Here is a 13,189-nt window from a genome sequence, read left to right as displayed (position 1 = left end):
TAAACCAAATTGCATATATATATATATATATATATATATATATATATATATATATATATATATATATATATATATGAAAAACATAGTTTTTTTTTCAAGCATTTTTTTTTTTCAAAAATAACTTTAAAAACGTAGTTATTTTTCATGACATATTTAACTTTAAACATCAAATATTTCCTATATTCCTGTCCTATTTTCAGGTGAGCATATATTCCTTTAATGTTTTTTTTTCTTCAGATTGTACATTTAAGCTGTACAGTGTTCACAAGGTGATCACTTTCAGAGGAGCGTGTAAAGTGCTGGCTCAGTAACACAATAGTGCAGCGTTTGTAATAACATCTGTTGTGTGACGTAGCAGAGGAAGCTGCACAGTCTCTGTTTTCGCGTGAGAGGTGTTGAATCAGCTTTGCTCACACCTCACTGTAATACATTTAATATGCAGTCCAGCAGCATTTCTGCTCATGATTTATGAGGGATCAGCCTCTGCTGTTCTCTGCAAACCTTCTGTCTCAGTCCTCCTCCTCCACCGATCTCTCCTGCACTCCATATCCATCTGTTCAACAAGCTTCAGCTCTTAGTAATAAACTCTCCTCTTACTGTTTATCTCACTTTTGCTGATACAGCTTTTTCCAACCATTTAGGCTACACTTATTCATTTCCTCTCATCATCAATCACGGTGTTTATGACTTTGCTCTTAAAGCATCACCACAGATTAGCCTACATGAGCTACATATACTAACATACAAATAAACAAAAAAATCAACCAATACCCCCCCCCCTCACAAATCACATTGTTGTTGCCATTATTGACACATTTGCATGGTGAATTTACATTTGTATTTTTATTTTACATGCACTGATTCAGAATAAATGGTATTATGTTCATCAGGTTGGTTTGGTTCTAGCCCTCTTTGAGTAATCAAATGAAAAACACAGACATCTAATAAAAAAATAAATAAGCAACAACAACTGCAATTGGCTTTAAAACTCTGGAACCAATTGCAAATCTGTTTATCTCCAATCTAAAAGATAAATATAAAAGACAGCTCCAGCTGCTTAACTCTTTATGTTTTTACTCAGTCATCAGTATCTGAGAGTAGTGTCTCATTGACTAATAATCAATTACTTTAACTTCAAGTGTTTTGAAAGCAATAATAGAGCAATCTGCTGACAATAGCACTTCCTTTCATGTTTGTGTTTTCTACACAGTTACGGTTAGATAATGCATTGTTTTAAATAGATGTTAGCATGCTGACTTGACAGCAGCGAGACCGCCAAAATATACTTATTCTTACTTATATTCTAAAGCCTCACATTTTTAGTGATAGAAGTTAATGAATAAAAATAAAAGAATTAATAGTTAAAATGTCTATTTAATAATAATAATTAAATAAACATTAAATTAATCATTTAATTCAAATAATTAACAGTGATTAATTTAGAGATTTTTTTGTATACTGTAAAAATGATTTTTCAAAAACGTAAATAAAACAGATTACTGGAGTGTGTGTTTTACAAGAAATTTCACTCTCTCTACTTAAAGATGTCATGTTCAATTCAAAGTGTTACTTTCCATTTCTTTGCAATTATTTGTGAAATTTACTAGCAATTTGTGAAAATGTTTTCTTGATGCCACAGAAGTTCTCTGAATGCAAAATGTATCTTTTATAAATAAAAATAAATATATAATGTATGTAATGTGTCATATTTCCGATTTTTGGCAATACATTTAACAATACTTTAGCACTGTAGTGGTTACTCTATATATATTATGAATTTATATATATATATATATAAATTCATAATATATTTTCAATAATTTTGAAGGATCTTGCACTCCCTGTAAATGTAATGTTCACTGTTACATTTGTACTTGTAGCTACATTTCTGACTATATTTTTCAGACTATAACAAAATACAAATACAGCAAATTGTATGTGGCTGTAAGGCTATTGGATTTTATTTATTTTAAAGAATCATAGCCTCAACATCCTGTTTCAGCAGGAAATACATCAACAAAGAAAAACCGCACTGTAAGTGATTTCATGTGGACTTTGCTGATGCGCCACAAAATAACAAGAGGAAAAGTCTCTCCATTCTCTAAAATAAAAAGATACATTTTCTTATTTTGATCATAAAGATTACACATATTTCAGGATTCCTGACTGAACATTTGCAATTAAATGTAGCTATAACAGTAATCGTTTTCTAGCATCCACCGGTGTTGGGCGCCCTAATAAATAAATAAGTCGTGAGAGGAGAGCCAGACTGCTGATGTCAGAAGCTTCAGTGCTGCATTTACTGCTGCAGGGTGGATGAATGAAGAGCTCGAGCTGCTCCGGAGTCACACATGCAACATGCAGTCCGTCGTGATCATATCGGCGCTGGCTTTGTGCCTGGCTCCTTCAGGGAACGCGGGGAGAAAGGTTTTTACATGTCCTTCCTCGTGTAGCTGCTCCAAGGAGTCTATTATCTGCGTCGGGTCTTCGTATGTCCCGCGATTCATTCCCAACGATGTCAGTTCACTGTGAGTCCTCATAAGCTTCTGCATTAGATCAGATGGTAGGCTACACTTGTGTTTGAAGGTGGAAATACAGCATTACAGGACGACTGCTGCTCATAATCAGTCATATTGCTGTTATCTTTCTATTATAATGTATGTAACAGGGTCTCGTTTTGTGTCAGGCTCGTCATGAATGTCTCATATGGCTGGTGTTTTGCAGGAGTATTGTGAATGGGACCTTCTCTGAGATCAAGGAGGCGATGTTCTCACACATGCCATCCTTACAGTTACTGTAAGTCAAGCCCATCTGACTAAGCACATGTGTATGACATGATACTGATTCACGTTGGAAACTGTGATTGTGCTAAACTTGGCATTTGTTGGGAATTTGTCAGTTTTTTAAGAAGAACACTGCTCTGGGGTTTTCAGTCATATTTGCTGTAAACAAATCTTTTGCTGAAGATCTGTCCCGCTTTAACTGAAAAACTGTGTAAATGTATATTTTTATTAAAGGTTGTTATCATAAATTTATGCGCTATTGCAAAAAAAGAAAAAAAAAAAGAAAAAGAAAAACTACCAAATTATGCAAAGTCTACCAAAAATCTACCAATTCTACCAAAAACGGTCCAGTTTTGCACAGTTGAACCTACTAGTGTTGGATAACCTCAAAAACAGACTAAATTAGAAACATTTAATTTGCATCAAAGAATGTTTTGATAAATTTGCATTTGCATGGTATAGCAAAAAGAAAACGCTTACCAAATTATGCCAGTTCTACCAAAATATCTACCAAATGTACCAAAAACTGCCACATTTTGCACAGTTGTGTTGGATAACCTCAAAAACAGACTGCTTTCTGGATTAAATTAGCTGTCTAATGTTAGATTGGAGAATATTTTGGCCTGTACAATAATGCATCCACTTGAGTAGGAATCTTACTTGGCATATTGAACAATTAATTAAGCATGTTTTGTCCTCAGTGATTTAGCACTGGAATCCAGTGCACACCTTTGAAGGTGACCGATGACGAATAGAAAGTCCTCTTTCACTCACTCCTAGCTATTTAATAAGTCAGGGCACATTTGCTTCCAGATAGTGATGGTTTTCCTCCCGTTCTCTTTTTGACACTGAGAACACAGTGACTCTGTTGACTTTTCCATGCTGTCATTGGCGTATTGCAGGATGTCAGCGATTTGATACACTGATGTAGAAATATAGAGAAATATGTTCCTGTCCTAGCACTCATTGACAGTGACAGGGCACTTTTTTATCTATATTTATTGCACTGCAATGTAAAGACACAGCCTGATTATTATAATTACAATGACGATGATTGTTGGGAATGATTGTGGCTGTAAACTCTGACAGGTTGCTGAACTCCAATGCTCTCACTACAATACGGGATGATGCATTTTCTGGCCTCCCTCACCTGGAGTACCTGTAAGCCTTCTTTAATTGTTACTTTTTTAAAAAGGTGTACTTTTATAGATATATGGTTAATGTAGTGCTGTTGTTTAAAGAAATCAAGGTCTTTTTAAGTAAGTAAAAAATTAAAAGAGAAATTTCATTTCACCTAAAAATGAAAATTTGCAAAAAATGTATTCACTCTCAAATCACCCAGGATGCAAACGAGTTTGTTTCTTCATAGGAAGAGATTTGGAGAAAAGAGAGATGTGCATTGCATCACTTGCTCATCAGTGGATGCTCTGCAGTGAATGGGTGCCGTCAGAATGAGAGTCCAGACATCTGATAAAAACATCACAATAATCCACAAGTAATCCACACCACTCCAGTCCACCAGTTAACATATTTTGAAGTGAAAAGCTATGTGTTTGTAAGTAACATAACCATCAAGACTTTTTTAACTACAAATGTCTTACTTCTGGCTAAAATATGAGTCCTCTATTCATAATATTACTTTCTCCTGTCTGAATCAGGAGAGAAATATTCACAGATCAAGAAACAAGCAAAACATTTGTTATTATGGATTACAGATGGACTCTTATTTTTGCCAGAAGCAATGGTTTAAAGTTAAAACTACTTGATGGATTTGTTTATTACAAAAACAGTTTTTGCTTAACAAGATGTTAACTGATGGACTGGAGTGGTGTGGATTACTTGTGGATTATTGTGATGTTTTTATCAGCTGTTTCGACTCTCATTCTGACGGCACCCATTCACTGCAGAGCATCCATTGCTGAGACACTGATGCAATGCTACATTTCTCCAAATCTGATGAAGAAACAAACTCATCTACATCTTGGATGGTACATCTTTAAGTAAACTAGTAAAGCTGTGAGGTTTGAATGTTTACATACTGAAGATATGCACACGTTTGAAGTTCTTTTGAATTTAAATGTTTTCTACAAATATTTAATAGAAATGAATGTATTTATTTTTATTAGTAATTGTTTTAATAGTTTCAATACTTTTCATGTCCACTGACCATCATCATTTATTTACATTCTACTCTTAATTTTCTCTACATTCTTTAGATTTATAGAAAACAACAAGATTGAAACAACATCAAAATACTCTTTCAGAGGACTTAGGGATTTGACTCATCTGTACGTTACTTTTAATCATATTAAATGAACATACATCTGCCAATTATTTGTACTTTTCTCTAAAGTGTTGCTGTATTCCTCACAGGTCTTTGGCAAACAACAACATTAAAGCTTTGCCCAGAGATCTGTTCATTGATCTGGACTCATTGATAGAGCTGTGAGTCTGAGCTTCTGTAAATGCTTACTTAGCAGTAACTGTATTATAGTATAGTGCATTGAATATGATATGATAAATGTCTTTTTAAGCCCACAGAAATGTAAACTATATAATAAGATCAATACTTATTGATGTTTTCATATATATTTCCTTGCAGAGACTTGAGGGGCAATGTCTTTGAGTGTGACTGCCGAGCGAAGTGGCTGATGATGTGGTTAAAGAGCACGAACGCCACTGTATCAGACGTCCTCTGCGCCGGTCCTGAGGAGATGACGGGCAAGGGGCTTAATGACATGACGAGCTTACATAACGAATGCATCTCTACAGGTATGTGAATGAGCATGTGCATGCTTGGTAGTGTGTTTGGATGATTTTTCAGACTATAGATCCAGTTCATTGCATTGTGTTTGTTATTTATAGCTATTTACCAGTACATTGAGATTACATCTTAAAGTCAACATGAAATGAATTCAACATATCAGTTTTCTAAATGCATGTTATAGATCTTATTGTGAACATTTAAAGGCCGGGACACACCAAGCCGATGGTTGGCGAGCATCTGTCAGCATAGTATTTGCAGTGTGCTTTGCAGTGTGTGTGCTCTTGTCAAGCTCACATCTGCAGAAGTATATCCAGTTCAGCATAATGAATATGACGTGTATGCTAGTTTGCAGTCGGCTGTAGTCTGTGTGGTGTGTTCAAGCACAGCTTTTTGGTCGAGCCGATTCAAGGCGACAACACTTTTGGTTTTTGTACACACTAGTGCTTTGAAGTCGGCTTGGTGTGTCCCAGCCTTAAGAGACGATGGATTGGGATGTATTCATCCAACAGGTGCATATATCTGAACCTGTATATATCTGAGCATTTACAGCTTGGGAATAGTTCATTGACATGCAAAGAATACTTGCCTTGGGTATCTCTTTAGGGTTTTTCAGCATCATATCAGTTGTGGGATGCAAAACAGAGTTACTAAGATGTAATTTTTCCATATGTTGTCCAGATTTCATTCCTCTCCACTCTGTGTCTACCGAGTCTTTGTCTGTGGACACGTTCTCCCACAAGAACGACGTGTACGTGGCCATCGCTGCTCCCAACATAGAGAGCTGCATGGTGCTCCAATGGGACCACATCGAGATGAACTTCAGGAGTTACGACAAACATCACAGGTACAGTCATGGTAAAGCCATCATATGAAGGATCGCGTATGGCCAAATAAATATCATGCACCGTGTTTTCTTTTAGGTCAGTCCATAGTTGGCTGCAAGTCTGTGATCATCCAGGACCAGGTGTTTGTCATCGTTGCTCAACTCTTTGGTGGTTCCCACATCTACAAGTTTGATGAAGACCAGAGCAAGTTCACAAAGTTCCAAGACATTGAGGTTTCCAAGATTTCCAAGCCGAATGACATTGAGGCCTTTCAGATCGGCAACGACTGGTTCTTCATCATCGCTGACAGCTCGAAGGCTGGACTTTCTACTCTCTACAAATGGAACGACAAGGGCTTCTACTCCTACCAGTCGCTTCACGAATGGTTTCGTGATACAGATGCAGAGTTTGTGAATTTGGACGGTAAGGCCCATCTTATCCTAGCAAGCCGTTCCCAAGTACCGGTCATCTACCAGTGGAGCAGGAGCACTCAGAAGTTTGCCTTGCAAGGAGAGATCCCAAACATGGAAGATGTAGTCGCTGTCAAGACCTTCCGGATCAAGGAGGATCTTTATCTGGCCATGACCCGATACATCGGCGACTCCAAAGTCTTGCACTGGACTGCGAAGGAGTTCTCCGAGGTCCAGGCCCTTCCTTCGAGAGGCTCCATGATCCTGCAGCCCTTTTCCTTCAAAGAAAGGTACTACCTGGCTCTGGGAAGCGACTACACCTTCTCGCAGATCTATCAGTGGGATGCAGAGGAGAAGGTTTTTGAGCGTTTCAAGGAAGTCTACATCCAGGCTCCACGTTCCTTCACTGTGGTCTCCACTGACCGGAGGGACTTCGTATTCGCCTCCAGTTTTAAGGGCAGCACACAGATCTTTGAGCATATCATCATTGATCTGAGTCTTTAAGTGCTGTTGTGGACACAGTTGCAGTTAAAGGGTTAGTTCACTCAAAAATGAATGGGAATCATGGCTTTGAGAGTCAAAAAACATACACAAACAGAACCAAATTAAACCCTGCTGCTCGTGACGATACATTGATGTGTAAACACACAAAACGATCGGTTTGTGTAAGAAACTGAACAGTATTTATATTGTTTTTTTTACCTCTGATTCACCGCAATGTCTGAACTGTCCTGAGCGCATTTACGTCTTCTTCTTCAGCCAGCATGTGAGGCGTCTTCTTCTTGCTTTACGGCAGATCGCAGACTTATAATATCCGCAATATCCACAATATCCGAAATGTCCTGAGCGCGCTCTCAGCAGCAGGTGCTTGAGGCATCTTCTTCTTCTTGCTTTATAGTGGATCGCATACTTATAAGTGCGTTACCGCCACCTGTCTCTCAAATGGACCACTGACACCTAATTGAGATTGTAGATAGAGTGTCAATGGTCCATGATATAAATACTGTTCAGTTTCTTACACAAACTGATCGTTTTGTGTCTTTACACATCAATGTATCGCCACGAGTCGCAGGGTTTAATTTGGTTTTGTTTGTGTATGTTTTTTTTACTTTCAAAGCCGTGATTCCCATCCACTTCCATTATAAGACTGACAGACTGCAACGGTTTGAGTTCAAAATCTCTGTTTGTGTTCTACTGAAGAAACAAAGTCACCTACATCCTGGATACCCTGGGAGTAAGCAGATAAACATAAAATTTTCATTTTTGGGTGAACTATCCCTTTAAGGCAAGTCAGCAACCCCTTCTTTAGCAGTTGGACATTTTTCTGGGAAGGCAGTTAGTGGGTTTTAAGATTAGGGAGGTCTGGGAAGCATAATCAGGTTCACAGTAATAAGTATTACATGCATCTGTGTAGTTTTACATACAGTAGATTCTGGGAGGGTTTCGACATTTTTTGTTGTACTACTGTATATTTCCTCAGCCCTGCTGAATCAGAGGACATTTCTGCCAAAGGTATGGTGCATGGACTGCGGAAAAGAGTTGCACTTGTCACCTGTAACTATCTAAATCACTCTTCATAATGATATATACTGTAACTCTGAGAGCCTTTCAAAACTCTGTAAGCAACAGCTGATATTGTGCATGATGTGGCTGCAACAACACTGAGAATAAAAAATACCGTTTTCAGAGCAGGCATGCAGATCAAATAGTGATACAGGTGACAAATGCAGTCCTATTATCTTTAGAGACATTTTTACCTCATTTTTCAATATTTATTTAAATCATGTCTCTCTTTTGGTCAGTGGACTAAGTTGTATTGTCAAGTAATTATTCAATTAAAATGAAACGCCTCTATCATATCTATTTAACTAATCAAAACTTACATTTCAATTGAGTGGTTTTAGGCAGAAATGTGTGTTTATGTGGTTGGTAATGAAATAAAAAATGAATACCATCTGTGCTTCAATACAGGGAAATTGTCTAAAGCACAAACCTTTAAAATCATCACATGTCTGTTAATAAAGAAAGTGACTTGATCTTAGTCATAACTTCAAGAATGTGTTAAACTGATTTTGGAGATATATTGTGCAATGAAAGTAAAAAGCTTTTTTATTTTAAGTACTAGTGACGAATGTTAAATGTCTGACTTATTTTGATAACAAATGCATTAAAATAAGAACCTCATTTCCATACTGTTTTGCAAGCTGGGATACAGAGAAAAGAACAACACACACCCAAATAATGACTGCAGCCTCCAAAAGCATGATATTCAGCTATTAATATTCAATTCATTCATCATATTTAAAAAATCAAAGAACATCTCTTTCTTGGTCATATGATGTTCTTATTCATACCAGTTTTAGCTTAATCTGGTATGCAAAATAGAATTATTGTTTATCTCATTTGTTGAATGTTAGACATGTTTTTGAATACTAACGTAAATAAATTCTTATGAACACTGATTATTATTTGATTGTTACATAACACACCTGGTTTCTAACAGTTTTGAAAGAATTAAGATCTTTAGGGGGTGATTTTGATATTATCAAAGTTACAGTGAATAACATTACTGGGTAAAGATAAGAAAACATTCATTTTGAGTCAGTACAGAATTAACCTAGTACATTCACTGCTGAGCAATCTTATATCGTCACCTATTTTTAGGATGCTGTTTAAACTATGCATACTGTAGCATCAGCTGTGTTTATTAGCCTACAGCAGGATTCCTCAAATCTTGCCCCGGAGGACCAATGCGCTGCAGAGTTTAGGAAAGTGGATCTCGTGGGCCAGATTTGAGGATCCCTGGCCTACACCATTTGGGGGTTTCTTTTACCTAAACTTATTTCCTGAAGGCGTGGGGTGGATGACGTGTAGAGTCTAGAGCGTGGAAGAACGAGGAAGAGCAAGCCAACATTGAATAAATATTGTTTTTCCATCTGAATCATCATTATGGTTGATATTGAAATTTCAATGCAAAATAAATGTTGAATCACCATTACCATATCGATGAAAACCTGATGTTATTAATGTTGATGGCAACAATATTGGAACAACATAGATCTATAGTTATCTTTATGATTGATTAAGCATTGATATTTGGTTACAGGGTGATCCCTGAATGTGTTGAAAAGTCATTGATTTATAGTGGACAGAGAAAACGACACGGTTGTTGAAAAGTCATCGAAATATAGTTGACCGGGAAATATGATTGAAAATGCATCGAAATATAGTTGACCGGGAAATATGATTGAAAATCCATCGAAATAAAGTTGACCGGGAAATATGATTGAAAATCCATCGATTTTTGGTTGACCGGGAGATCAACGGGTGGTATACCCAACGTACTGCACCGGACACAGCTCATTTCTGGACCCTTGGCACAAGCGTACAGGTAAGCTTGCTTAATGTTCGATATGAATGAATTGTACCAAATCAAATATGGAGACAGATTAGTCTCAAATATAATTCACGCAAAAAACACGATTCACAAATGCGTAAACAATTTCACAAAAAGCAATTCACATCCGCAAAATAAAATTATATATTCATAAAATACATTTCACAAATGCAAAACACAATTCGTAGATATACAACTGTGCACAAAAACCTTTGAATGTTTAAAATGTATGAGTGTCTGAATGTACAAATCGTCATTTACTACGAATCCACTCGGATTTGTGTGTGTGTGTTTTTGAGACTTTCCTGTCAGAGCTCTCTTCCCACGTGGGTCTGTCGTACTCTTTAGCCAATCAGATGCGAGCTTACCATTCAACCAATCATATCATAAGCCACCGAGAGTGCATTCAGAAGCTCGCAGGCAATCGGGGAGACGTCAAGAGAGAAGCCCATAGAAGCCATGGCGTTACATTTTAAAATACTATACAAAATAATTAATCAGAATACTTACTCCTGCTCACTCACGCCAAAGAACTCCCCGCTCAAGCTCGCCGTCTCTGCAAGATTAACGATGGCAGTTTTGCACGCACAGCTACTAGAAGATTTACATCTCTCAGACAGGTTGCTGACGTCATCAAGCTTAGTTTGAGTCTGCGCGTCAGAAACGGAAGTTCTAAAAATCGCTAAAAATGGGCTTCACTTGTCTCAAATGAGTTCCAATTGGGTCGCTGTGTCCATTTCTTTTACTGTCTATGGGATTACTGATGTAAAGGCTTAATTTCCGTTCTAATTAATCCATATTGTGCAAAAGGTGCGCAGAATCGTGCTCCTTGAATACACTCTCAGTGGCTTATGATATGATTGGTTGAATGGTAAGCTCGCATCTGATTGGCTAAAGAGTACGACAGACCCACGTGGAAGAGAGCTCTGACAGGAAAGTCTCAAAAACACACACACACACAAATCCCAGTGGATTCGTAGTAAATGACGATTTGTACATTCAGACACTCGTACATTTTAAACATTCAAAGGTTTTTGTGCACAGTTGTATATCTACGAATTGTGTTTTGCATTTGTGAAATGTATTTTATGAATATATAATTTTATTTTGCGCATGTGAATTGGTTTCTGTGAATATATATTTTTTTTCACGCACGTGAATTTTTTTTGTGTGTACGTGAATTAGGTTTCATGCATGTGAAAATGTCTACACATGTGTGAATCGTGTTTTTTGCGTGAATTATATTTGAGACTAATCTGCTTCCATACCTCCCTGTCCACTCGCTCCCTCACCTGTCTCAGGACACTTCACAAATAAACCATGCCTGTTAACAACAAAAACACATGCTCACTTTCTCCAGAATAGTATTAAAACAAAAGAAAATGGAAACACTTATGAAAAAAGACAGGTTTGCAATCTTAACATTAGAAAATATGACACAGCAGGACATGCATACAAAATACTGAAGTGCTAAAGTTTGGTTAAAACATTTGTAGACATCTCTTGCATGACAGCACTTCAAAAACACAACAAAGGGAAAGACCATTGTCTTATATAGTGGCTGTCTTATTGTTTGTGGGCTTTATGTTAAAAACATGCCTCTGAATATAAACACCTTCGTCATATGCACGCAAGTGATTCTGGGATATGGTAGGGTGCGAAGTGTCCATAAGATGTACACTTCATTTCATGGGAAATGAAGGGCGCATTTGAAGTCGCTTTCGAAATCCGTCAGCCTTCGTCGCGCCGAGGTGACGCATTCGTACTTCAAATGCGGTCTTCGGAGTGCGCATTCTGACTTTTTTTTTTTTTTTTTTTTATTAATAGCAAATGAACAAATGTACATACAAAGTAGGTACTGAACAAACAATATTAGCAATTCTCCGAGGCAGACATAGTTGCAATTACAATATGTAATACTGATGATATACATTAAATGTACAATCACGAATTGCAATAAAGGATAAAATAAAAATAAATAATAATAATAATAAAAAAAACATTACAATAAAATAAAAGGAAAAAAAAATAGAAGCAATTATAGATAAGTAATTTCTTACAAGGGGTAGCAAGGAGTTATAAGGCACTTAGCTCACTAAAGAACCTGGCAACTGTAGTAGCTTTTTTTGTTTGAAAGAGCATCAAGAGAAGCAGCAAAAAGTGAGGAAAGGATGGAGGGGTTTTCAGAAATCTGCATTTATGAATGAAGTATTTAGCACTTCAAAAAGGTTGTTAACCAAGTAATGTTGTAAACAATCTTTCTTAAGCACACCAAACTTAATTTGTTTGTATTCAAGGGGATTTACCCATGTAATTATGCATGACATTTTACTGCACAATTGAGTCCAAAACAACTTTGAGTAATTACAATAAAAAAATATATGTTCAGTGGTTTCAATATCAATTTCACAGAATTGACAAGAGTTTTCTCCAATATCAAATTTTGATTTGAGAAGTTCTTTAGATCGGTATATATCATTTATAATTTTAAAATGAAGTTCTTTCACTTTAGGGAGACTTGGAAAGGTAAGATAATTCATTCTCATTTCCTTCACCTCTTTAGAGTTAAATTCTTTGAAAACATAATATCGTTTAATTCTATTTGGATGAAGTTTATCAATGAAGACACTTCTAATATATTTGTTGTTACATTTATGATCTCTAATAAACAATTCACCCAGACAAGGAGATGGGAGAGAGAATGTCACAGAGTAATGTGAAAGAATCCCTTTTACTAACAATACCATGTTTTTTGGTATGGCATTTACAACATTGTAAAACTCTTTAGGATGACATACAAATCCATGTTTTAAACAGAAATCTTTGTAATTGAGAACATTTCCATAACTGTCCGTCATGATAAAAAAATAGGGAAAGAATATTATATTGAAACCAGTTTTCATAAAATAAAGATTTGTTATGGTGCAAAATAAAACGATTGTTCCAAATACAAGTTTTGTGTGGACTAAAATTGTGAGAAAATGCTAATTTCCAACATAGGAGGACTT

At 36.5% G+C, this 13,189-nt stretch overlaps 1 protein-coding gene across 1 annotated transcript; it reads left to right on the top strand.

Moving 5' to 3' along the window:
• The first annotated feature begins 2,056 nt into the window (after window positions 1-2,056).
• On the top strand, window positions 2,057-7,341 carry LOC109087212 (leucine-rich repeat LGI family member 2-like). The gene is made up of 8 exons (XM_042728715.1): window positions 2,057-2,528; window positions 2,725-2,796; window positions 3,873-3,944; window positions 5,000-5,071; window positions 5,157-5,228; window positions 5,386-5,555; window positions 6,229-6,385; window positions 6,463-7,341. The coding sequence occupies exons 1-8, from the start codon at window positions 2,317-2,319 to the stop codon at window positions 7,286-7,288; spliced, it is 1,653 nt and encodes a 550-aa protein (XP_042584649.1). The 5' UTR covers window positions 2,057-2,316; the 3' UTR covers window positions 7,289-7,341.
• The last annotated feature ends 5,848 nt before the right edge of the window (window positions 7,342-13,189 follow it).

This window comes from Cyprinus carpio, chromosome B7 (assembly GCF_018340385.1).
Source record: "Cyprinus carpio isolate SPL01 chromosome B7, ASM1834038v1, whole genome shotgun sequence".
Lineage (NCBI taxonomy): Eukaryota > Metazoa > Chordata > Actinopteri > Cypriniformes > Cyprinidae > Cyprinus > Cyprinus carpio.
The sequence above is the reverse complement of the archived record's forward strand: the minus strand, read 5'-3'. Positions and strand labels throughout refer to the sequence as shown.

Excerpts from the sequence above, each read along its gene's own strand:
- LOC109087212 (XM_042728715.1), top strand. The coding sequence starts at position 2,317 with ATGAATGAAGAGCTCGAGCTGCTCCGGAGTCACACATGCAACATGCAG. Across the intron at positions 5,556-6,228 it reads TAACGAATGCATCTCTACAG|ATTTCATTCCTCTCCACTCT; the intron begins GTATGTGAATGA and ends TATGTTGTCCAG. Across the intron at positions 6,386-6,462 it reads AACTTCAGGAGTTACGACAA|TCTTTTAGGTCAGTCCATAG; the intron begins ACATCACAGGTA and ends TGCACCGTGTTT.